This window comes from Daphnia carinata, chromosome 1 (assembly GCF_022539665.2).
Source record: "Daphnia carinata strain CSIRO-1 chromosome 1, CSIRO_AGI_Dcar_HiC_V3, whole genome shotgun sequence".
NCBI lineage: Eukaryota > Metazoa > Arthropoda > Branchiopoda > Diplostraca > Daphniidae > Daphnia > Daphnia carinata.
Window position 1 is genome coordinate 11082265 of NC_081331.1, and position 25301 is coordinate 11107565.

General features: G+C 39.8%; 3 protein-coding genes and 1 long non-coding RNA gene across 6 annotated transcripts; 3 read left to right on the forward strand and 1 right to left on the reverse strand.

Moving 5' to 3' along the window:
- The first annotated feature begins 2108 nt into the window (after positions 1 to 2108).
- LOC130695863 (vitamin D3 receptor-like) lies at positions 2109 to 6444 on the forward strand. Its single transcript, XM_057518933.2, has 4 exons — positions 2109 to 2644; positions 3460 to 4294; positions 4377 to 4905; positions 5045 to 6444. Exons 2-4 carry the CDS (start codon positions 3605 to 3607, stop codon positions 5839 to 5841), a joined length of 2016 nt encoding a protein of 671 aa, XP_057374916.1. The 5' UTR covers positions 2109 to 2644; positions 3460 to 3604; the 3' UTR covers positions 5842 to 6444.
- A 4509-nt stretch (positions 6445 to 10953) lies between these two features.
- On the forward strand, positions 10954 to 14478 carry LOC132088300 (uncharacterized). The gene is made up of 3 exons (XR_009421762.1): positions 10954 to 11198; positions 13797 to 14008; positions 14351 to 14478. It is a non-coding gene; the product is annotated as an uncharacterized LOC132088300 (long non-coding RNA).
- A 1289-nt stretch (positions 14479 to 15767) lies between these two features.
- Positions 15768 to 18766, forward strand: LOC130691873 (tudor domain-containing protein 3-like). Of its 2 annotated transcripts, XM_057514899.2 has the most exons (10): positions 15768 to 15919; positions 15991 to 16078; positions 16138 to 16218; positions 16290 to 16450; positions 16518 to 16659; positions 16737 to 16967; positions 17042 to 17905; positions 17976 to 18045; positions 18114 to 18257; positions 18628 to 18766. In XM_057514899.2, the coding sequence occupies exons 1-10, from the start codon at positions 15882 to 15884 to the stop codon at positions 18675 to 18677; spliced, it is 1869 nt and encodes a 622-aa protein (XP_057370882.1). In that variant the 5' UTR covers positions 15768 to 15881; the 3' UTR covers positions 18678 to 18766. The 2 variants fall into 2 exon arrangements, with proteins under 2 accessions (XP_057370882.1, XP_057370890.1); XM_057514907.1 differs by lacking the exon at positions 18628 to 18766 and having other exon boundaries at positions 18114 to 18379.
- LOC130691899 (nocturnin-like) lies at positions 18281 to 25282 on the reverse strand. 2 transcript variants are annotated; one of them, XM_057514947.2, is made up of 5 exons: positions 25142 to 25282; positions 19770 to 19978; positions 19561 to 19682; positions 19260 to 19466; positions 18281 to 19175 (listed from the first exon to the last, which is right to left on the reverse strand). In XM_057514947.2, the coding sequence occupies exons 2-5, from the start codon at positions 19975 to 19977 to the stop codon at positions 18615 to 18617; spliced, it is 1098 nt and encodes a 365-aa protein (XP_057370930.1). In that variant the 5' UTR covers position 19978; positions 25142 to 25282; the 3' UTR covers positions 18281 to 18614. The 2 variants fall into 2 exon arrangements, with proteins under 2 accessions (XP_057370930.1, XP_057370922.1); XM_057514939.2 differs by lacking the exon at positions 25142 to 25282 and adding an exon at positions 20968 to 21465.
- Between the last annotated feature and the right edge of the window lie 19 nt (positions 25283 to 25301).

The window sequence follows — 25301 nt, forward strand, 5'->3', positions numbered from 1 at the left end:
GCTATTGCATCTTTTTAGTGTCATCTGATGAAGCTATATAAATGAATATAAACGCAGAATGTATAGCGTATACTCTTCCTTTTTTTACGGTCACAAGTTCAAATGATTGGCCTATACAACAATCGTGAATGGCGCTGTGATCGAGTTCACGATGGTAGCGGGACAAAGAAAAACGCGAAACCGCATCGAACCGTGTCAGCCCGTAGAATCATTTGTTTCTGCAATTATGACACTTGATGTTTACTGGCTTGTAAAAATTCTAAATGTTTTGTTTACGGCCGACAAAGCTGTCTTTCTTGATGGACAGAAAACAATAAACGAGGAAAATTCTCAGGCTACAACGGTTGGTTAAATGTGCAGGACCGTACTATTCCTTATGGGGCATATCTACCATAATCATTTAAAAGAATTTCCAATCGAAGGACGCAATTAAAAATATTTCCCATATTAGCGACGCGCACCCCACACGGAGAAGAAACTGAAATGCAAATGTGAACGTCACGTAGCGCGCACTACTTTCTTCCGCATCGTTCTGCGACATAAATTTTCATTAGCGGTTTCATCGTTCCCGCCCTAATTCAACTTATTCTCCCACTGCCGTTTCTTTGTTATTGTCTTTGTGTGTGGAAAAACGGGTGAGGGTAGTAGGTAACGGATGGATGGGTGAGACAACAAAAACGAATAGACTTGAACGAAAAACTATATAGTATTGAAAAACTAGTGAACCAGTTCTCCTGGAGTACGAACTTGTCAGAGTATCGAACAATTGGATAATTTAATTGACCGTATCTTAATTTCTAAATGTGTGTGTTTTTTCTCTGTCTCTAACTATCGATATCGTTCAACGTTGTCCATATGGTTTTTCAACAGCTGGAAAAAAAAACATGTGGGGAGGTATACGTGTAATTATTTTGTTGAACTAGTGCAGCTTTGGGTACCACCACACGATCTGTACAAACAGTACGTTTAATTTGAATTTCCATAACGATCGCCATCTCGTTTGAAAATAGAGCAACTCGTTGTAAAAAGAAAGTAAATTGATAGTCCCGATATTGAAGTGACGTGCGTGATAGACTTGTTGACATGTAGCAAACATGGACCATCGAGTTATTATCTAATCCATTATCTTGGGTCCAGCAACTATCGACCTCCCCTCTCTCACAGATAGCAGCGTATATTTATTTACACGAAAAAAGAGAGTGGCAGTTCTGTTTATAAAATTTCTACCATTCTTTGTAGTATAATCAGAAAGCCGTTTGGAAAACTTCTTTTGCCTTGTTTGATGACAACATTGCCCTCGACTGCAACGTTACTATTTAAAAACGAATAATAAACGATCACGTACACAGTTTTACTTTCCAGAGGGCCAGCGTCTGAGCTTGTTAAAAAACAAATCGTAGAAGGTTTCATTACAAAACGCCGATGTAACCTTTTCTTTATTTATTTTTTTGCTTCACGGCGTTCTTTGAAAATGCTTAACATTTCTGTCTTTTTTCGTTGTTGAAAAATTTAAAATCCTTCTTAGAGATGCTGTAGAGGCGAACGATGCAGCGAGTCACGATGAAGAGCTCAGCATTATTACAAAGCACCGTCATCTGGGCGTTTGTTGGCAATGGTGAAATTTTGTTCCAATGGGCCAAAGGGACGACAAAAGACGACGAAGAGTTTTGATTAATCGACTATGTGCACGTTCATCATTCTCTTTGCTGAATCGCGCGCTTCTACCAAGTCCTTTTCAAAAGAATTCGAAGACTTTTGTCAAGACTTTGGCAAAGATCAGCATCAGACGTGGGACGCGATCCACCAGGCACGTTTCTTTTTCAGTGTCATTTCTGATTAAAAATCGCCGAAATGCCTTGTATACTGTGACACGTTCGACGCGTTGAGATAGAAACAGATCGTGTCTTTCCCTCTAGTAAGCCAGTCTTTCGTTTCACCTGCCCGGTTGTTTAAACGCACGATAGATGGCGTTCGCGTATCGTCAGCTGTTCAAGAAAGGAAAAAAGAAGAAACGGTCGGATGAGAGAGACTCATGGCGGCAACTCGATCAGTTAAGGCCTTTCTCCTTTTTGCCTGTGCCATTACACCACAGCAAAGTCTCCATTTGTCTGGGCCACACGACTGCTGACTTTGTCTGCCGTCGTCATCAGCGCACATACATTTCTTTATACTATTCTGCGTATCTCTATTTCTTTTTCCTCCATCGTTCGTGTTTGATGAGAATTCTAATATCTGTGGTATTGTGTAGTTTCGTAAATCTCATTGGAAACAAGATTTCACACGCGTAGTCAGTTCTTGCGCATATGATGCCCTACAATGTCCTTAACGTCTTCTTGGGATGATCGTGAACGTATCCAGTGAACTCATATGTGGGTATGTGTGGAGCGTGACTGCTGCGCCGTGCAGGAACTTTGTTGGGCTTTTTTACTACAGTGCCAGATGACGTGGGTGAATGCAGACGCTCATTCGAAGCCTGTGCGTTGAATGTATCTTATCGAATATACTGGTATCTTTAGACACCGAGAAAATTAAGGACAAACAAGTGTTTCTTAAATCCTGCTACATTACGCTGTATATGTTGTCTTTTCGACATTCATGTAAAAAAGACATTGCAACTCATGCGAAACTCACACCGATCGATAAGGTACGTTGATCTCATTTTTACTTGTGTGCAAACATAATTTTATTTCTTGTTTTTAATAAAAGTCGAACGTCAAAGACCAAAAACAAATTGAAAGTTCCATACTGTTTCTTGACAAAAAAAAAAATGGGCGCCATTTTTTTCCCAGCTAGTCGAAGTGCCTCTAGGCGAATCCAAACCTTTTCTAGTTTTTTTGGTTAAGGTTGTTTATTTCGTTAAAGGACTCGGAGACCCTCACACGTCTAGCGTTTCTGATCAGTTTCTTGTTTCATTTTATCCATTTACAATTTGAAGATATTCATTTTCCTAAAGCTATTCAAATAACTTGGACGGCTCGTCGGATCGATTGCGAATTCGGGGACGGCCTCTCCACACGAATTATCGTCTGGCCTTGACTTTTTCCCCCTGTTTGTTGCCTATACCAGACAGGCCTTTAGGAAATGTTTCTTGGCAACTTGACAGCGAATTAGAAACATTGTGGCGGTCGTTTTGAAAAAAAAAGTCAGTACTTGAAAACGAGCCATAATGCTTACCGAAATCGTATAGACTGTGAGGTTCCTTATCAAACAGTAACCCCCTCCTTCTTTTTAAACATAAGGGCATTTTTATTTTCCTTTACACGTTAATTGGAATCGACAGTTGTGGTAGCAAAGAATTCTTTTTAATACGTAGCAGGAGAGTAGGACAGTCGTAGCCTGGAGGCGGAATTGAAAATTAACGACTCGTGTCTTCGTCCTCAGGCCCCCCGCTTCAACATGAGAAAAATTGTCGCCATGTTATTCGAAGTCTTAAAGAACTTTTTTTTATTATTCTTCTAGCTTCTTTCTACTTCCTGCTGACCGGTGAAATGGATCGTTTGGTGCTGGAACGAATTTGATTTGTCAAGAGAAAAAAGAAAACTCATCCAAAAAGAACCGTGAGGAGGAAAATTTCATTCTTTCCGTCGGACGTAAAACAGTCGCAATGGAGAGGCTTTACAGTGATGGAGGTAGCAGTGACTCGTCTTCTTATCCGGAATATCGTTACAATAGTGCATCCTCTCCGGTCGTGTTGGACAGTGGTGCCACAGCTGCGAGCGGTCGAAATGGCGGAGTCAAGTACTGCGGTGTTTGTGGAGACGTTGCCAAGAGTTACCATTTCGGTGGGCTCTCTTGCGATTCGTGCAAGGCTTTTTTCCGTCGATCCGTCCAGAATGATAACTACCTCCATTTCCAGTGCTGTCATCGCGGTCAGTGCACCATTTCGCTATCCAACCGCAAGAGCTGTCAGTACTGCCGGATGAAACGCTGCTTCGGTATCGGAATGGAAAAGAGCTGGGTCATGACGGAAGAGGAACGCAAAGCCCTGATGAAAGCCAGAGCCGAGAAGAAAACTAGTAAGAGGTCACCAACGACGTCATCATCAAGCTCAAATGTCAGTTCCCAAAATTTGAATTCTTCGTCCAACTCGAGCGGAGGAGAGCAGAGTCCTTCAGTAGCACCATCTAACGAATACGAACCGCAGGTTGAACGAATGATCGACTTTTTGGCCCCTCTAGAAATCAAAGAAATTGAATCGATCGTCACGAAATACATGCACGCGTACCAACACGTGCCCTATCGTTCAGAATTGCGTTTCTATGATAACGATCGTCCAGGCGTCCAAGTGATGGAGGTAAAAACATTTTCTTATTTGCCTTTGATGTGTTTTTCCTTTTTTAAAAAGAGAAATTTATTTCTTTAAAAAAACAAATTAGATGTTTGGCACTCTGATTCGTCGTTTCGCCTTTTACGCTCGCTTGATGGCCGATTTTTCAAGTTTGCCTTTTCACGATCAGAGTATCCTGCTCAAAGGTGGCGTCCTGGAAATGTGTCTACTGCGTGGCGCATTAGTTTTTGACCCCGAGACCAATCGTTGGCCAACTGCCAATATGTCCATGTACAAGGACATGCCCATCCTCAAGTTGGACAATATTGTTCATTTGACATCATCTCGTCTCTTTCAGATGCATCTCGATTTTATTTCCTGCATTCAGCAAATGTCTGTCGACGAGCCGACCATCATGTTATTGATCTTGATAGTCCTCTTCACTCCCGAGAGGACCGGTCTCGTTCATGCGGATTGGATCGAGAAATTCCAGTCGTACTATACGACATTGCTGGAACATTACCTCAATTGGCGTTTCGGTACGGCCAAAGCTAAATTCATTTTTGGCAAAATGCTGACCAAACTAAGTGATTTGAGAGAGCTAAGTGACACCCATAATCACCACAATCTTCGATTAGGTAAGAATTCTCTCCCTATCTTTTAGCCACGTGTCGTAATAGACTTTGAGTTACATGTTATCTGAAAACGTGACGAAGTTGTTGTTGTTATTGTAAACATTCTGGACTAAAAATTCTTACCATATTTTTAAAAAATTAGGCAACGAAGAAGTCTCGTCAATCCAAAATCAGTTGAATAGTTTAAAGCTCAATCCATATCCGGAACTTAAAGTGATTCATGACGACAACGAAGCAACTGCTCCAGTAGAAAATACTTGCCATCCACCGTATAGCACCAGTCCGACTTTGAAAGCTAAGGAGATTTCCAATTGCTTATCTGATGTCGAATTGGCTGGAGCATCTTCGGCGGAATCTTCATCGTATCAACAGGCGCCAGTCTTGCCAGTATCTACACATCCGTCTTACACCGAACGGCAGTTAGAGCAACAGGCCTATCAGCACCAGGGTTGTCAAACTGGCCAAACGCACGGGTATAACGCTCAACAGCTGCAAACGCAATTTTTAGCTCAACAACAAATGGCTCCGCCTCAACAACCTCCAACCAGTCAAGCATACCAACAACCACCAACCAGTCAGGGATATCAACAAGCACAGACCAGCCAAGGATACCAACAACCTCCGATGAATATGGCATTGCAATTTATGCAAGCGATGCAACAATCAGTCAGTCAGGTGGCCAATGCCCCTCATTTTGGCTATGAATGGGTTAAGCCTGATTATCAATTCGATCCTGCTACGGCATTCGCTGAAATCGGACCAGGCAAAATCGATCCCATGTTGAAAGCTGCAACTCTAATGAATAGCTCCCAAAGTCCACCATTGACTGAAAGAGATATTGATGAACTCTACGACGCATTAGATGAGTTTACCGGTAAAGACATTGTTGAAGAACGGATCCTCCAAACAACCAATAGTCAACATCTGTATCATCAGTAAACATTTGCTTAGCACGCTACCACTTTTTGTAGTTGAAATTATCTGATAAGTTAAAAACGTCCCCAATTGGAAGTCCACATCATATTTCATTCATTCTGATTCCCGTTCTCTTTCGCTTGTAACTGTAATTTTTTGTTTAATGTCTAATCAGCTGTTTTCGGTGGTAAAATGATAAATCATTGTTCTCTTTATGTTTGAATGTGAACTGTTTCAATATAAAATCAATGCATTTATGTTTGCTCGTAGTACACGAGCTTTGGAATGTGATTTTTACCTGTACCTTTCAACTATAATCCTGTCCCTACATTTAACAGAAAATCTGCTCACGATACCTCATCACTGGGGAAAATGAATGAATATGTAAACGTGATTCGGGTTTATGCTGCACTTGTGTGTTCTTCCTTGTACCTTTTGTTACTGACACGTGGTCTATGTATATACATATATATATATGCATGAAGCAACAAAACAAAACAAAAAAACAACACGTAGCATCCATCGATTTATTTGTTCCATTATACACTGTTATATTTCATATAATTGTCTATTTAGAGATACACATACACTGCAAAAGAATACATTATAGTAAATATACTGGAACAATGTGAACATATTCTGGGATGAGACGTTGATGAACACCGAGAGAGAGATGCTGCACCTTATTTGGTCATGAGAGGGCCGACAAAGACTACACCAATTTCTCAATGTCGTTTCCAATCCAAAAATGTTGTGGACATAACAAACTCAACGACATGAGAAATGTCTGTTGAAACCTTGGTATCTTTCTAATTACTGTTTATGTAAAAGAAACATTTTTTTCAGAATTTAAATATTTTATTGGCTTTTATTTAGTTTTACTAAGAGATAATTAAATTTTTTGTTAGAACATTATTTTAGGTCACCTAGTTGAAAAACATTTAAACTGTTGGATTTACAGGAATTAGCAAGAATGATATAAATAGCTACTATTGTTTGGAATTGGAGACCGTGTCGAAAAAGAAGATTTCATTTTTCTTAGAAAACATTTCTAGTGTAACGTGACAAAGGGTTAGAAGAAGCCATTTTTTAATGCTTGTCATTCTGTTGTTTACTAGTTGTATAAAGCTCCAACTGCCATGATTTAGCAAAGTTGGATAGCTTAGACGTGAAAGAACAAACAGAACTACGTTGTTGTCTGATGGGCACCATTGATAAGTAAAAGAAAAACGAAAACAAGTAGCACGATCCCGCGACGACAGGTACTATATCTTCGTTGCCTTAAGGCAATCTTCGCCCCCTGTTGCCGCCATTTTCGCACATTTGACAAGTCAGAGTTTGTTAGTTCACCACCACCAACCATTTAAATGTCGTGACGACCCTTTTTCGTGATCTAGACTTTCTTTTGTTGCTTATTCACTAAGGGTAGACAACATCAAGGAAACAGTCACTATGGGGTTTCAGGTTTTGGAAAAAAAAGATTGCTGCAAGGCGCGAAAAAAAAGTACGTTGAACAGGTGGTGGCAAGTCCTTGGTGAGACAGAAACGTTCTTAAAATCTGATGCCCGCAGGCTTTACTCTTATGTGTTGTATAGTCTACACAGACGGTAAATTCTTCACGTACGAGTGGACATCAGTACAGATGGGCTAGAAATTTGACGACAGATGTTGTGCATTAGTAGTAGGAATCATTCTTTCATTGTTTAAATATTCGTTTCACTCTGGCTCCCACAAGTGGTTTAAATCTTGGCCGCCATTTTGCTGTTCTGTGTCGTCTGCCACCAAGGAAATTTCAATCGTCAACAAACTTTTTACTTCTCACTTCAGTAAAATCTCTATCCAAGACAAAGAAAATGTCCTCTTCAAGATTAGTTATTCATTAAAAAAAGAATTATACAACCCCCAGAACAAATTGTATATGTAAGTGTTGCACAGAACCATTTTCTGATTAATGATTTTCTTGTGCCGAGCATGCCTACAGCATCATTGCCGGATTATATCCGGGCCAACTGACAAACAGTAACCACGAGAGACAGCAGTTTTTTGCTCATGTATACTCAATCCGACTGTTTATAAAAAAAGCACTATCTAGACTCCAAGAGATTGTGTTGAAGTAGAGGATATGTCATATTTAATGTATACAGTACAGTTAGTTGTCTTTACCGTTTTCTATATATTGAGGTTATTTTTTGGATACACGGACTCCACGTTGTAAAACGTTGCAGTGGGTAGAGGGTTCGTTTCCTTGATGAGCAAAAAAACAAGGCTCTAGATTTTTACGACTGCTCTTCGTTCAACCAGACATCCATTTTAAAACGGTACAGCATTCGTCAATTAAATTTTGGTTTTTCCTTTCTTTGTTCTTTTGCAGTTTTATGAGTTTGAATTGTCTGTACCGGACTGTACTTGTTGAGCCTTTTTACATTTTAATGCCGCCATTATGTTTGTCATTGTATCCAGGGCGACACTAACAAATTCACAGCCACAACAAATAATGTGTACCGGCTGTAAATTGAAATGTGATTTAAAGAGCATGCCTTTTCCCATCAGAAAATAACGTACATTTTTTTTTCTTTCCTACTGTTACTTTTCTATTACATCCGTAAACACAACTGTTGGGCTTCGAATCTCTATACTGATATGTTTCAATGTCTACCAGATTATTGATCCGGGAGACATCACGACCGTACTCACGTCATCTTTATGAATTATTTGAAAGGTTTCGTTTTTTATCATGTGGGTTGTCAAGAGAAAAACAAACGCTCTCAGGCGATGGAACTTTGCACATTACAGACAAGAATTAGAATGGGATGTAAAATCGAGTGAGATCAGAAATTATATTTGTGCTTCGTTAAACATCGCTTGGAACGAACATAACGAGATAATGTTCTCTCAACCATATCTTTAAGAATAGCAGGAAAATGAAAGGTATACACCCAGTTAATATTTTGTAATGGTGTGTACTCGTTCACCTTTTTTTTAATCGAAAAAATGTACCGAAGGACTTTCCCGAGTGGGGACGTGAGAACACGCCTTGCTAGAAAATGACAAAATCAAGAATTTTTAAAAATTTGTGTTGTTTATTTAATTTTCTTACATCAAATTTGATTTTAGCATAGTCTTTTTTTCTAATTCAAAGCTCACAATAGAATAACTTTTTTAATATCTGCATTTTGCCATTTTCTGTAATAAGGCCGGAAAAGTAGTTGCTTGTAAGCTTCAAATTCACGAGAATAGTGCACAAGCTTGAAAAAGTGTCGAACGTAATGGATTTTGCATTACACGCAGTTGTGTGATAATAGTATTAACTGCTGTACATCATCACGACAACAAGAGCTATCGATCTAAACCTTGTATAGCAACATCCAGTCGAAACCTGCACACCCGGTTTTTAACACATAATCATAAAGCTGTCTTGCGCACATCACTTGAGATAAGAGCCAAGAAAAGTATTAGTTTCTTGTATATAAAGTTGAACGTTATATAACTTCATACAAGTGTAGATCGTCTTCTTTCGCATTAAAGAAAATGCAATCTACCTGTATGGGATAAAGTTTGGACGTCAGTCCATGAAAGATTTCACTGCAATATGCCTAAAAAAATGGGAAATCGTGACGTCAATAATGTCTGATTGTCAAGCACCTGACTTTTCCTATAGCGCTTCACCGTCTGAGACATATGTTCTACTCTCTCGTGAAATGTTTACATAAAAAAAAATTCGGCTAGTTTTGTTTGCAGAGCAAAACAGATATTTATCTTTGGATGTTAGACAAGCTTATGACACTAATGTACAATACAGGTGAAAGAAACAGACTGTTGCTAGGCGAATCAAAGTGTATCTATCCACAAACACGAAAAAAAAAATCTGTGAGTGGATGAATATATTTTAGGTTTGCAAAGCTGTACCTGATGAGAAACGTGGCATTCATGTATACCTAGCTATAATAAATTCCGTAGAGCACGGAATTGTGATCAAACGAATTGACAGCGTATATTGATAATTTCCTATAGAGATCAAAGAACATAAATGTGTACAAGCAGCTCTGAATTACACAGGAATCTATTCTCAAAAGAAAGGAAATTGTGAGATTTTGCATCATAATTTTTAAAATGCTCCAAAGATTTTTCAAGTATATTGTCTTGCCAATGGCCAAAATATTGAGAAAGACTTTCGGAGTGGCACATAAGTAGGAAAATTTGAGTTCGATAGGTAGGCAAAATATTGGTATGAGTAAACTGATAACGTATCTACCACTTTTAGTATGACGAATGGTTGCTAGGATATTTACGTTACGTAAAGTCCGTATAGGGCTATTCAACAAGGTCTACAAGTGCGTTTCTAACATAATCTCAATCATAAATCAAAAGCACACGGGATTAGTGCGATAAGACGAATGGGTATCTCACGTATACCGTTACCAACCCTAATAAACTGAAACTACAATTACAGATTATAAAATTTGTTTACAACTTGATGCATTTTAATTTTTGACATTCGCTCAAGCCACGTGTTTCGGCTTATGTTAGGTCTACCCATTGAATTTTGTTCGTCCTTGAACACGTACCGAAATTCGAAATGTCGATTTACATATTTTGTTCACTAACCTTTAAAAAACAAAAATGTTGACTTTTTTTGCCTTGAACAACCTTGGATTTTGTAGGGAAGGGAGCAATTTACCCTAAAATTCCAAGGCTAAATTTTCTCACCCATCCCCCGAATTCAAATTGTTTTGCAGAACCTCCCTCATGGGAATTACAAAAGTAATGGCCGCCATTGTGTACTAGTTTTTTTTTCTACAGAAAGATTCGAAAAATGTAACATCATCTGTGATTGGTTGACTAGATTTTTTTTGTTCCTTTCAATTTGGTAAAGTTTAATAATTATTAGTGATTCAATAGTTGATTGTCAGTTCAGACTTAAAAGTTCGGTTCCCGCCACGTCCGCATTTTTTTTTTTGCAAATGCTTTATTTTTCAAGCGAGGCTTTTCATTGGAATACTCTTAGGAGCTGAGACAACGATTAATGCATGCTTTCTTTTCTTTCTATTGAAAAATTTGTCGCCATTGTGATTTTTCAAAAACCATAAACTGCTGTCTGTCGAGAGATTAAGACGAAAAGAAAGATTGATTAGAAGCTATATTTTTTTTCTCTTTTAATTTGAACATGTAATGGGGATATTGATCGTTGGCTTGCCAGACGTGTCCTTCTAGAACACTTACACCTACGAGATATACGTCTCAATCGAAAAAACTCGTGTGGTGATGAAAGATGTGAGTGTCGACACTATGTAGGGGAAAAAGTTCGCTTTCAAGTGGGGCAAAGTGGATGATATATTCTTTCAACAATCACGTTCTACACTTGCGCATCGGCATATTTTTTGGTGAGTCAATTACACTCTAAAATACCTCATTTCGCACGTACTAGATTTTTGACAAAAATGTGTTGGACAGTCATTAAAATTTACGCAATATTCATGATTTATGATATTTGTCGTCGACAAACTATAAAGAAAAGCAACTTGCAATTCAAATGCCTTTTCATCCTTTGCTGGAATTAATTAGCTCCTCTCGTAACATAGAACTTTCATTACGTTTAGAAAAGGAAAATTTCCTGTTTGAAGCAAGTTGCTCTTCTACAAATATGACTCATTTCCTTCCTATTCAACTCTTTTGAAGTTCGGTATCTATGTCAATCGGCGGAGATCATTATCGCTGGTGATTAGTTTGAGGTGAAAGAAGACGATTGCAATGATTAAAAATGCATGTGTTTAATAAGAACATGTGGGTTATTTAAGAACAGGCTTACGTATAACGAACGATGTATAATTCAAAAACCTTATCACTAAAATAACTACTAATCTCAAAAGTGTTGGTCCTGTATATGTGAACATTTGCTTAAATGGAGAGGGGTTTACGTGGGTGTGCCCAGGATTTAGCTTCGGGAGGAATCCATCAGCGTGACCATTATTGTCCGCATAATATATATATTGCCTACAAGGGCTGTTTCTTCGTTCGTGTCCAAACTTGAGCCAAGAAAATAAAATAATGGTCGTGTAAGAAAAAGGGAGACTTATATGGACGGAAGGTAGTGACTATGTACTACGGCCTTTTCCTTTTAAAGGAGACTCTACGCGTCAGAAATACTGAAATGGCTTTTGGCTTCGTTCCAGTCGAATTCCGTTATTTTTATATTTGATTCTAAATAAAGGATATGGAATTATGCATATCTTGCCGTCAGACATTGGAAACCCTTCAGGCATTTGGAATTAAGAAAATGACCGAGGTAACTGGGAACGTTTTTTTTTTATATTCAGTGTCGTAAATTATAATATTAAAAAATCTTGCATTGTTACGTTGTTCCGGTTCGTATCTAATTAGTCGCCTACCTCCTCCTACACAGAAATCTTTCCATTCAGCCAATTAGAAGATAGAAAAAAGAAAGTTTTTCTATGTAAGTTTCATTTGGATACACATAGATACCCTGTTGCACAACCTAAAAGTTTGCTGCCAATAAGCATGCCAGAAGATGAAAAGGCTTAACGTGAAAGCCCATGAAAAATGTTTGATGTTTTTCTCGTACCTTTTCTGCCATTAGCGAATGATGTGACTTAACAGAGAAGCTCACATCATCATTTAGAGTCAGCTACACAAAGGACTTTGTTTGCTGTACAGAGACTGGAAATATCGTTCGTGTGGGCGCCTCGGGATGAGAGTCGTTGATTAAATGCAGACGGGCATAAAAGACATGCCAGTACATACGAGACTGCACTATTTTCCAGCATTTCATTTCTCGTTTTCCGATTTTCTCATCGGCGCTAGGAGTTGCCTTATTTGATCAAAAAGTCACTATTGTCATATTCAAAGTTTTACGAATTGTAGCAAATGACAAAGTCATGGCAACGCCTTGCTGTGCATATGTAATATTAAAAACGAACGGCAAGTCACAAACTTTAGCTAGAGCAAGTTATTGATTTTTTTTCTCGCGTGCCTCCGTGTCAGCAGAGTTCAATCCACTCGTCTTGGCACGCAGTTCAATCCCGCGTAGGCACCGATTCAAAAGTTTCTCAAATGAAGTGGATATTATGAGCCATTTTTTGGGCACGAACGCCGACGCAGAACTATTGATGTCGCGTTTGTCTTAATGTGCATGATTATTCAAATGCCCTTTGGTACGCATTTAGCATAAGGCGAATTAAAGCAATTTCTAATTGAATTTGAGATGATCTTTGGTCATTGTGGTAACGAAGTTCGTGATCAACAAAAAAAAAATGATTTAGAATGGCGTTGAAGTGACAGCTGGTGGTGTACAACAGAAACGCTTCTTAAAAATAGGGGATGCATAGTAAAAATGCGTGACGTAATCGGTTTTGGTGCTATCTTTATCACGTAGTTTTTATTTGCGTGAAAAATGTTGAATACTTGGAAAACGGTCAATGGGATCTGTCAAACGTGAAATACGATTTGTTTAGGGTTTCCACGAATGGATCCGTAAAAAAAGACAAACATTTCCTAAAAATGTCTATTAGAAAATAGTATAGAGGCGCATTAAATGTTACAATCTATTTTCATTCCCATTTATTTATTTAAAAAAGAAAGGTTAGACAATCGTCTCATAATCGTCACAGCAGCTGATTTGATTGGTCCATAGTGTATTATTAACTCTTTTTTATTTACACACACACACACACACACACACGGAACAATTGCGCTCAATTGCGCCGAGTCTTGTACTCGCCCATTATTATGTGACGAAGCTCCCCCGTTTGGAGTAGCATTGGCAATGATGTATCCTATATGATCACGAGAAACAAAAAAAAAGTCATCAATTTGTTACAAACAAAAGCGATGGACGCCCAGCATCCAATTGGTTCCATCTCGTCATGGATCTCCCCTTTGCTCTTAATGCCACAACTTACTCAACTTCATGACCGTTTTCTTTTTTCTTTTTTTTTTCAATTTCCCCTCTTTTATTTTGTAAGGGAACGACGCACTTCGGTGAACCCATTTGGCACACGGTGAGCCCAGCGATATGGCCTCATCATTTGCGATAAAAATCCTTATTTCAGGCAATCGTCCAACAGAAATACGATAGGCCCGTTTGCATCCATTTTGCTTTCCTTTTGAATACTAGAAATGTTTATTTTAGGGAAAACAACGTATATAAGAATTAAGATTGAAATGGATCCCCCAGGTGCAGTATCTTTTGGAATGAACAATTACCGCAGTATTGCTATTTATATCAAGAGCTTTCTTTTAAATTTTATGAAAAAAAAAAGTATAACGTAGGCACTAAGACATTTTTACAATGTTGCCTTCTTACGAAAAAAAATGATTTCTATACAATGTACAGTAGGAGGAAATGGATTACCCCGTTAAATATAATAGCTCCTGCGTGAAAGGTTATTGACGTTTCCGTGGTCATTTTTTTTACTCTAAAAGGTAAACGAAAATGCCCTTGCTGATGAAATCATAATAAGCTTATAGAACAAGCTTCCTTATACCTTCTTTGCCTATTTTTCACCGTTAAAAATAGAAAGATGGATTATCAAGAATTCTGTCGGACATGGTTGAAAGAAGAGGAGCTGGGCGTCTTCTCATTTGACGTGTCACAGGGAAAAGTCGAGAGACATTGATAAGAAAACATCAGCAAAGCCACACCTTACCACTTGTTTTTTCCCTCTCACCGTGAGGACCTCTACCCCTCTTCGCCCTTACTAGAAATAACACAAACATAAACTTTTCGTTTTCGCTACAGGACGTCATTATAAGAAATGTTCCCTCTTTTTTTCCTAGTTAGTGTGTCTTCTTCTCAGCGCAGTATCTAATCAATTTAGCAATTATATATGTACACCGCCTGCACGCTGTCCGCAAGTTTCTAATATTAAATATCCAATATGTATACACACACACAATGCACAAACAAATTGCTAGCGGCAGCCGGGGCTCGACTTGATAATTGAATTTTCGATGGTCGGATATATCGGGCGCGATCAAAACTTGAAGTTTAGATAAGAGAGAAGCTATGCCCACATGGTGAAGAGTTCCTGCAGGAGCATTAAAAATAAAAATAGAGCTACTCCTTTATAGAAAGAAAAAACATATATCGTTGATATCTTTTTCTCAAGATTTTTTTTTGCGTTTAACCGTATGCCGACTCAAAATTTCATGTTTACATAAGATCACGTGACTTTGTTGGAAAAATAAATAAAATATTTTACTAGTGAGTCATCGAAAAAGGCGCCATTTTTAAAAGAATGCAAAAGATCGTAAAACTTATGTTAAACAAATTCCGTGTTAGTGACGAAGCTCTCGTTTCCTTCTTTCGATTGGATATTAATGTCCACTCGTTTGTGAGATATTTTAGCATGTTTAGGATCTTCAAGTCACGTGGAGACACGCCCAGGATAAAAATAGAGAGATAAAAACTTGTTGGAAAACTACCCTACAAAAGGGGCAGGGAAAGTTCTTTGACTTTTGTTGGCTCCGTTCAATCCTCTTTAAAAAAAAAATAGAAGGATTCCTCGCAAAGATTTATTGTCCAGCTTGTATTCTGTATTGTTGTAAGCTCATGTAAAATGCGCCATAAAAGGAATGACTTTGTCGGGAAAGCTTGGGAGAAACTGTGCAACCCCAAAAGCTCGTTTATTGTTTATCAACTTTTAATGCATGCATTGTTTCGTCCTACTGTTATATATAGGGGAATGACGGGTAATAAAAAATGCCAATTTTAGTCTTTTATTGCTTGTGGTCTGCGTCATTGACTGCGACGTAGTGATTTCCATTGCAGGCATAATATCGAACGCAAAATTCGGGAATTTTTTCGTGCGACGCGACGTCCCTGCCATCTGTAATCAAGCACTAAATAAAATGCCATCTAGTGGAATCTGCTGGAGTTATGCTGTTATATTTTCAAGAAGTCAAGTCTGCTCTCTGTCGCAGGAATTCATTTAGGGATAAATCCTGAAGTACCAAGAATATTAATAAGGTAGACTCCTGGTAATAAAAAAAAGGGCTTCCCGTTTAATTTATATCAGCACCTCTCGTTTTCATGAACTAATATTGCTATGGAAGAGGCAATCGTTTCTTTGAAAAAGAATGGTTGGTATGTCAAGTAACGTGTTCGAAATCCTACTATTAAAATGTGAGATTAATTTTTTTTTTCGGTTTGCAAAGGCATGTTTCCTTAGAGAAAATTAAAACGCAATTCAGTTATTACGAATCAGAAAGCAGCGGGGAAAAACGTTTTCTAAGAGACCCAGAGGCATGTATTGATGAAAAATTTATGAGTTTCCCTAGCATAATACAAAACTTTATTTACAGAAATGGCTACTTGATGAAGACTTAAAAAATATAGCAATTTCAGTTTTGCCAGATGGAATCAATTCTGGTAAAATTACCCAGGTGATAATTAACTTTACAGTGTAGATTACAATGTAAAACTAATTTTTGCCAACTTTCTCTCTCACTTTCAGATTTCAACACCAATTGTTTTGCAAATAAAGAATGTTACAATTATTTCTGCCCCCAAGCAAAATGTTGATTCTGAGGCAGCTCCTCGCATGTTAAAAATTGCCCTAAGTGATGGGAAAACTATTTGTCATGGTGTAGAGTTTGAACACATCCCCAAAATAAGGTTATACGATTATAACTTAATTCCCAATAGAAAATTATAACAAATCTTTTTATGGCTGTTTTTACAGTTTAGTAACACCTCCTGGATCAAAAATCCGGCTAATAAAAGATGTCAAACTCTGGAACGGGTTCATCCTTCTTGATGCCAAAAATTTCCATTATATAGGTGGGGAAGTGCCTGACTTAATTGAAGAGTGGAAAGTCCAGCAGGTAATTGAAAACATAAATTTTAGGTCTAAATGAAACTGGACCAACATTAATACTTTCATTTCTAAATTGGATTGCAGTTGCTACTTGGCCACGTTAGGTCACAAGACCAAGATGGTCCACCTCCTTGGGTTCCTTTCGGTCGCAGAATTCAACCTCTCAACATCCTTGATGGCCAAGACAAAAAGACATTAGAGGAAAAGGAAAAAGTCGTCAAAGATGAAGAGTTTCTTAGCCAGAGGCAGGACGCTATTGCGGCTGCAGCTGACGCCAGCGGTGTAACAAAAGTGATCAAGGGTTCTGGACGCCAAGTAATTCCACTGTTACACGCAAATCGTGTTTTGCTCTATTCATTATTACAATTTGTTTCTTTTATTCCTCTTAGCTGGAAATGCAACAAGTTGAGAGAAGAGGTCGTGGCCGAGAGCGTCGTGAGAGAACATCTTACCGAGATGATGAACGTTCTGCGAAAGCCCCAGATTCGATCCGCCTTTTTGAATTTTTGCAACCGCAAATTAGTGAAAAGCCAAAAGAGGAAGATAATGCAGACTATCCTGATCAAGATGATTATGATGGAGAGGAACAAGAAGACCGACCCAGTTGGGAACGTGACAATGTGTACCGCCGTCCTGATCACGGGAGATCTGGAGGAGAGCAATCGTATACTCGAGGAAGAGGATCATTTCAAGATCGCAATGATAGCAATGGCAGAGGACGCAGAGGATCTCATCGTGTACGAGGGGGCTCCTATCATGATGATTCATCGTATCAAGACAGAAGAGGAGCATATCGTGGAAGAGGAAGATCCAATCAAGACGATTCGTATAGAGGCAGTGGAGAATCCCGCCGTGATCGAGACTCACATCAAGATAGAGACTGGAGAGGAGTCTCGGCAGGAACAAGTTCTCGAGGTCGAGGAAGCTCTAACTTTGATCAAGAACAATCTTACCGTGGCAGAGGACAGTCGTACCGGGATAACAGGGGCTACTCTCGAAGAGGAAGAGGATCTCATCGAGATATCGAAGATTCGTATTCAAATCACAGAAGCTCCAATAGGGATCACTATCCTTCCAGCAGAAGTCCAGTTGATGTTCTAGTTGAAGACTTTAAAGCCTGGCCTGGATTGGAAACGAAACCTGCTGCTCCTCAACTTCCAGTGCAAGTAGAAATTCGTTCAGCAGCCCCCAAATCACAGGAACAATGGATGGTGGATGATTACTGTCTGGCCAAATGGGAATCTAGCGATAAGGTATAATCAACAAGCGAATTCAAGCCATTAACGACCTCAATTTTTAAAACAATGGTTTTCATTTTTGTAGCATTATCCAGCCGTCATCCAGCAGTTGCATCCTGCCCGTAAATCCGCAACAGTCTTATTCATCGAATCAGGTATATACGACGTTTCTTCATCTTCCCTCATAATCAATATTCGTAAATTAATTTGGGGTTGTATGTAGGTGCTACACGGATCGTAGAGACAAAATATCTTCGTCGCGACCCACAAGATACAGGAAATGGGCCATCGGTTCCCAGTCAGCCCAGAGGCGGTCAAACGACACGGATCTATACGCCTCGCAATCGTGGAGCCACATATCGAGGAGGTTGGTAATAAAAAAAAAACGTGTCGCAAAACAGGCGTGTATTTATCTCTACCGTCACCCGTTGTCATTTGAAACAGCGTTTATGTATAATTGGTACCTACGCATTACAAGTGACACGTCAATTTAAAAAAAAAAGGAACAAACGAAGAAGAATCATTTTCAAATGGAAAAATAAATAGTAATAGGCATTCTAGAAAGCCTAGATGGATTGTCAAAAATCAATTCAAGTTTTAGAGACTTAAAAAAAACACAATTTTCACTATGATCGTAATGTCGCTGAACAACAAAATATGTACAGTATTATTATTATCTTTTTTTTTTCTTTTTCTTTCTTTTTTTTTTTACTCGATGGTTCAACTAAACGCACAAGAGCTTATTGAAGACGACGTCTGCTTGGCTGGCGTCGGAAGAAGGAAGTAGGTCAAAGTCTACGACCAGCGAAAAGTGATCGGACGGATATTGGAAGGAAGGAACGCGATCGGGACCGATTTGCTCTCCAGTGGGGAAAGGTAACACCTGGCCGACGCTTAGTTGCCGCCGACTGAAGAAGACGTAATCGATCGTGTGACAGCACTCGCCTTCGCCGCGCACTTTCCACGTCGTGTAAGGAGGCTCTTGTCCAGCATCTGCGGCGCCTTGGACGATTCCATCGCATCGATAAGCCGAATCGAGTCCGAAACGCGGGTCAGATCGGATAGTGGAATAGACAGGCTCAGTCGGCTCAGCGTTAAAATCTCCCGCTATAATGACGGGGCAATCGGCTCCATCGATGTTGTTCTCCAGGAAGTCGAGGATGTCTTTTCCCTGTTCGTTGCGCAGCGTCGACAGTAGGGCACCTTGCCTGGCCTTGAGGTGCGTTGTAGCAACGCAAATCTGTCGGTCAGTGGCTTTATGCCGCAGCATGGTCAAGATAACCACCTTTTGTTTTTGTTATTTTCATAATGAAAATGAAAGTGAGTTTCTCCGTAAAAATGTCTGGGTTGATATGCCTCGACGTTTTACCTGATTACTTTGAACGCGCCAGACTTCCACGATCCGAGTTTCCACTTTGATCAGTTCATAATCATTGACGCGATAAAAGATAGCACATCCATCAGGACCATTGTTACCCTTGATGTAAATGCATGGAGAATCCGGTTTAGGAAAGTAGATACCCTCGTATCCCTGAGTGCGCAAGGCCCTCGATAGAAACTGGTAATGGTCGACTTCCTACATCAAATTCGATTTGGAAAAAAACGTAACCGGTTAGTTGCCGACTATGGGATTGAATAACAAACAGTTGAATATGGGAAACCATAACTACCTGTAGGCAAATAATATCAGCATTGTATTCAATAATTTCTTCGAGAATGCGATAGCGCCGAGTACGCCAATCGAGAGCTTCCAGCGGGCAGCAGACGAAATTATCGTTATGTTCTCCTAGCGCTTTTTTTTTGGAGAGAGAGAAATTAATGTCATTAAAATTGCGGCTGCGGGAAAGAAATAGTGAAATTGAAAAAAAAAAATGCTTACATTGCGATAGAATGTTCCACTGGAGTAAGCGGATACTATTGACCGGTTTTTCAGAAGGGAAATTGCGTTCGATCCTGGGCGGAAGAGCGGCCAATTCTTTGCGGCAGCGTTGCTTCATATCCTCGACCGTGCGGATGCCTTCAAAGTCGACGTCGTCGTCCTGGACGTCATCGTTGACCATTTTGGGCGCCGAGGTGAAACTACCCATTCTGAAATTCGACAAAAAAAGACATAGTCACGTAGACTGTCAACGAAGGTCGAAAACATGCGACAAAATATCCAAGGCTGATTAAATAATGTACTAGATGCATTTCCTATAAAAACAACAACATAGAAACAGAAAAGATAATGTAGTCTCGTGACTTTTTTGTGGACAAATCAGTAAGGCAAACAGGAAGCATTTGTTCTAGGTTTTTATCCATATAAAGAGCCGTGACGATAGCTGTCCTTAGTTAATAATTCGCAGCCATATATTGAAGAAAGGAAAACAACACATCCAAATCAATGTGGAATTTTGCAAAAATTTCTTGCGCAATCGATTTATCTGTGCTATTGCCGACTGAGAGTGTAGGTAGCAAAAAAAAAAAAAAAAAAAAAAAAAAAAAAGTCCTGCGGAAACGGGGAAAAAAAAAGGAATTTCACTTGAAAATTTCCCTTTGGTTTTTTCTTTGTCGGATTTCTCTCGTGAAAAGAAGCCACTACGACCGTCAGAACTGAATCCGCTTTTCCTTTTTCTCTCTTTGCACGAGATTCGGAATAGAGACGCGCTTCTACTTGACATGAATTCAGGAGAGAAGGAAAGAGAACTCATGAAAATGATGCCTCATTTTGTTTCTTCGTACTGATTACTTCACAGCAAAATCTGGGCTAGCAGAATCCTCTCACATAAAAGAAAAAGTTAATTCATGTTCTTCTTTCATTCCCCCCTCCGTTATTTCAAGCCACGAAAATAGGAGGCCCATATCGCACTAATTTTCATTCAGGATATGCAAGCAACAAAAACTTTCCCTTTAATTAAAGCGATTCCACACAATTCTGCACCCATCTGTCGTCACCGGTACTTTTGGCGGGCGTGTGATTATCGTGACGCAACCAAGACGGACGTGCCTGTCATTCTTTTGTTTTCCCCCTCTCTCGTTATTTTTGCGGGGATGGCGGTACCTACGTAATGTATCAAACGGAAGGTGTAGCTTCTAACCTGACCAAATAGAGGAGTAGTTGTTTAGGAGGAACGTAAGTACGAGGCGTTTCCTCTCCTTCGTTGTTATTGTTGGCGTCCAGCTGTTGCAATTGATGAGCGCGGCTCTTGTTGCTCGTCATCGACGCCTTGGCCAATTGTTCAGCCAATGCGAGCGATTCTCGCATTTCGCGCATATTGAAAACGGCGGGAGCAGCCGGTGGCGGCATACCCGCATTGCTTCCGGTCGAACTCATTTCCCCCCCAGCAATCGAAAAGAGAATCTTCTTAATCTTTGTCCTCTATTCGATGGATACCTCCCTCCGGTAAGAAAAAAAAAACACTTGGGGAGTCACGTAATAAGCCGGCAAAAAGTGGACCAGAAGAGAATACAACGGAAACACTTTGGTGGGTCGCCAGCCTTTTTGTAACGGCGGGTCAATCGATTAGACAACGTGTGTGTGTTGGTCGATGACGCACAACGATCTGAGGAACGGCAGACTGGGGCAGGGAGCGAGGAAAGAATCAACCGGCTCTGCTGATGAAGGCACTACAATGAAGAGCTACAGACGATTGCCCGTCCTTTTTATGGGCTCCGGCTATACCGGCCCTCTCTACATTATTCCAATGCTACACCACCTTCTCTCTCTCTCTCTTTTTTCTTTATCGTGTTTTTTTTTTTTTTTAAACTTCTAGCGCGCTGAACAAATTGTTCAAAGACATACAAAAAAGAGCAAAGTAAGGAGGTGGGTGGTTTACGAAGAAAAAAATCGGAGCTGATTCCAAACCAAATGGGCCGTCCGTCGTAGCAGTTTTTTTCAAACACCACCCTCTGTCCTCTTATTGGTGGTAGAAGAGCGACAGAGAGGGGAGGGGGGGAGGATTGTTTTTCTTTCGTTGACGACAATCCCAGTGCGGTGGGTGCGTGAGCACGTGGCCTTCAAGACGGCCGCTGCCTCAGTCAAGGAAATGACCTACGGGGTGTACTCAACCTACTGGTGGTAAACAAAGAACCATTTTTTTTTCTTCTTCTTCTTGTGTGGATGGAGGAAGACAAACAACCCACAAAGGGAAAGAAAAAAAGGGACACGTCCTATTGATTCAAGAAAGAAAGAAAAAATCTAGGTGAATTGAGAGCTTTTGCATCCATGGGATGCGGATGTGTAGGAAGCCACAGACTTGCGAGGGGATTTGAAATAGACATCGTGATAGACTATTTGATCATGTGCAACCAACGGTTAGACTCTAGCTATTATATTATATAGCCTTGATCTAGTTGAGCCGACGTCTTTCACTTGTTTTCTGACGCACGTGCTCACGGCGGAATCACGTTACAACGAAAAAGAGCGGAATCGGCTTTAAAAAATATTTCGCACACTTGACTGTTTCTGTAATTGATGGCTTTTTTTTTTCTTTTATGTTCTCAGGAAAACAAAGAAATGACGAGGGTCTTTCATCTGGATTTAGAACGAGTCTACAACAAAAAAAGATGGAAGGCCGTTCCAGCCGATGAAATCAACCCTGACCCCACCGATGGCTTCAAAAGACTTATCCATCAATTGGTTCGCGGTGGCAGCTAATTACAAATGTCGACATCTTCCGGTAATTTGAATTTTGTTTAAACCTTGAAGAGTAGATGTGGAACACAGCAGGTGTTGTCCTTTGATTAAGAAAAAATACGTGAACATATTTAAATGACGTTTGCCACATTAGAATCCGTACTCTGAAAACCCAACGTGATTCAGCAGTATTTTTTGATTGTTATATTTGGTTTCGTTCGTCACCACACCTGAACGTCCTTGAACCCTTTTGCGCAATATGTGGCTTTAGAAAATGCATTCACGCGTTTAACGGGGATTGACGGGAGTTTAAAAAAAATATCGGAAAATTGACACGTTTTCACGACGTACGCGGAAATTTAGCTCGCGTGACAACGGCCTTTGACTAAGGTGATTCCAGGGTCACCCAAAGTTTATTTTTTTTTTGTTCCAGTGAAAAAAAGAAATAGCAGGGGATTCCCTTTAGAGTTCCGTATGACCAGAAATGAGAACACCCAAGAGCCATAGTGAAAGGAAATTTAGGTAACGTGGCCAAAAAAAACATTGCCGATTCGTTTTTGAATCGCTTTTTATTGACATCGCTCTCCGAAAATGGAAATAAAACTCTGAATTTTTGGAAGCTTTTGTTTTTTTCCCCCCACGCAACCGGATTCGATGGAAATAATGGAAAACAATTACGTGACGTCAGTCCCATTTCCCGATGTCATTAAGTTTCAGAGACTCACCACAGAGAGTTGAACAATTCACAATTGTTTTTCTAAAGGATTTTCGTGCGCAGTCCGTGACCCACTTTTTTGTTGTTTTTTTTTATTCCCCCCCTTTTTTTTTTTTAAATCAAGATTTCAGATTGTTATCTGTTTCACTTCCGTTTTCATTAACACAGGTATATTTCCGAAACCGGTACTACTTTTCATTTCATCCTGTAAAATAAACTGACATCGACTGTGCAGAGTTAGCAATCGGGTAATGGGATCATCGTTAGAGGGCAAAGAAAGGCGGCGAACGCTCATGCGCAGTTTTTACCACGTTTAAGCAAATTTTACTTTTAGCAGCTGATAGGCGTTCAAATGTCACGATCCCAACAATCGATTGAGGCCGTTGCTGCGCTCCCGCCAGTTAATTCAATCGTCAAATCGTGCTCGGTGGGAACACTGCTGACCCGATTTCGCTAATCACCTCGAACGATGAACGACGGAGAGTTTGTGAATAAGCGTAGCATCAACCTTGACGCGTAAACAATTCAAAACCGCAATAGCTTTTTATTGTACTTGCGACTTCTTATTATGATTTTTTGTTTTATTGTTTGCTGATTACGTGCGGATCGAGTCATTCATCAAGTGACTCACTTGAGTGAACGTGATTCTTCAGCAAATAAAACGTCGCTTTTTGTTTCCTAAACACGATAGGACGACATGGAAAACCCCAATGCGGTCTCCTATTTCTTTCGTTTCAAGCGTGACCCACTACGTACATTTCTACCCCTCGAATTTCACGGGCCAAGGACAGAGTTGACGAAACCGACAAAATGTTTTTAACCAAAAAAAAAAAAAAAAGGTAAAAATTCAACAAAGAAATGAAACCTGGTATTTAGAAGAAAAATATATCTAGCCTTGGCCAGGTATCTACAGTAGCAATGGAATACATAGGGGGCCCTCGGATAAACACAGTAGGCAGAGGACGAGCTATTAGGTACCAGTCTGTCTACGCATATTGTTGACCAGTGACCAGCAAACAGCACATTCGTGTGCGCATGGGCCCAGCTGTTGCCGCACGACTGGTCACGGACGTTGCTCAGCTGAAAACGTTTTACGGTTGATTTCTGGTGGTTCTTTTAAGTAGGCGAATGACTGGCCTCGAACCCCATTTCCATATTAGTGGGATTATATTTGAATAATGGGGCTCTTTCAAAAGGCTGAAACATCAAAAGGAGGGAAAGGAGGAAACGAGGATGTTTTATTTAAAAGAAAAAAGAGTGGCTATTAAGGATGATAGATTCCTTTTTTTTTCGTATTTATTAACAAAACAAAGGGATTCTTTTAGAAATCCGGTATTTAAAAATTCTTTTAAAATAGAGGGAAAAAAAATCGGTCAAGGGAATCTGAATGCACGTTCACTCTCGGTAGTTTGTTTTTCTTCTACTGGGGGGAATTTTTTATGACTCTTGGGGTGAGATTCGACTACCAGAACAAACGGTTTCAACGCAACCTTCACGAACGATTTCATAATCCTACGTTACAGGCAGTTAAACGGTAATATCCAGTGCATGGTATCCTCCTTCAAGGTCTTTAATTCGCGTGTTCTTATTTGAATGCATCTGGATCACCATGTTATTGATTGATCAACGCTATTCGTGACCGTACGCCTAAGAACAAAACGGTGTAGGAGAAAAGAGAAGGTCGCGACTGAATTCGAATAGGGCGCCTATATCAAATCCCCCTCCAGCAGAGCCCCTGACGGAATTATTTTGCAAACTGAAAACGGGGTATAGCCTCCAAATGACAAACTGAAATTCCATCGATCAAACACAATAATTTGGAAACCGATTGCAAATGTCCAATAACCACGATAATGTGGGAGATCCGTGTACGTGTACGAACCATAAGGAAAACAAGGATAATTAAATGGCAGAAATGTACTTGCTTGGCCCCGAAGGCGACGTCCTTCCCCCAGATTTTTTCAGACGACGATTTTCAATGATTGCCGTGAAGCCTTCAATACATCAACTTTTAGAGTTTTGCTTAGATAATGTGTACACGATGTAATGATCAAGAAGAAGAAAGGAACTAATTTATGCAC

What these genes read in the sequence shown, in the direction of transcription:
- LOC130691899 (XM_057514939.2), bottom strand. Translation starts at nt 21,203, where the DNA reads ATGAGTTCGACCGGAAGCAATGCGGGTATGCCGCCACCGGCTGCTCCC. An exon ending in CTGATATTATTTGCCTACAG is followed by an intron (nt 19,467 to 19,560) that starts GTAGTTATGGTT and finishes AATTTGATGTAG; the next exon opens with GAAGTCGACCATTACCAGTT. An exon ending in GGCGCGTTCAAAGTAATCAG is followed by an intron (nt 19,176 to 19,259) that starts GTAAAACGTCGA and finishes CAAAAACAAAAG; the next exon opens with GTGGTTATCTTGACCATGCT.
- LOC130691873 (XM_057514899.2), top strand. Translation starts at nt 15,882, where the DNA reads ATGGAAGAGGCAATCGTTTCTTTGAAAAAGAATGGTTG. An exon ending in TCTTTGAAAAAGAATGGTTG is followed by an intron (nt 15,920 to 15,990) that starts GTATGTCAAGTA and finishes CGGTTTGCAAAG; the next exon opens with GCATGTTTCCTTAGAGAAAA. An exon ending in TGGAGCCACATATCGAGGAG is followed by an intron (nt 18,258 to 18,627) that starts GTTGGTAATAAA and finishes TAAACGCACAAG; the next exon opens with AGCTTATTGAAGACGACGTC.
- LOC130695863 (XM_057518933.2), top strand. Translation starts at nt 3,605, where the DNA reads ATGGAGAGGCTTTACAGTGATGGAGGTAGCAGTGACTCGTCTTCTTAT. An exon ending in CAGGCGTCCAAGTGATGGAG is followed by an intron (nt 4,295 to 4,376) that starts GTAAAAACATTT and finishes AAAACAAATTAG; the next exon opens with ATGTTTGGCACTCTGATTCG. An exon ending in TCACCACAATCTTCGATTAG is followed by an intron (nt 4,906 to 5,044) that starts GTAAGAATTCTC and finishes TTAAAAAATTAG; the next exon opens with GCAACGAAGAAGTCTCGTCA.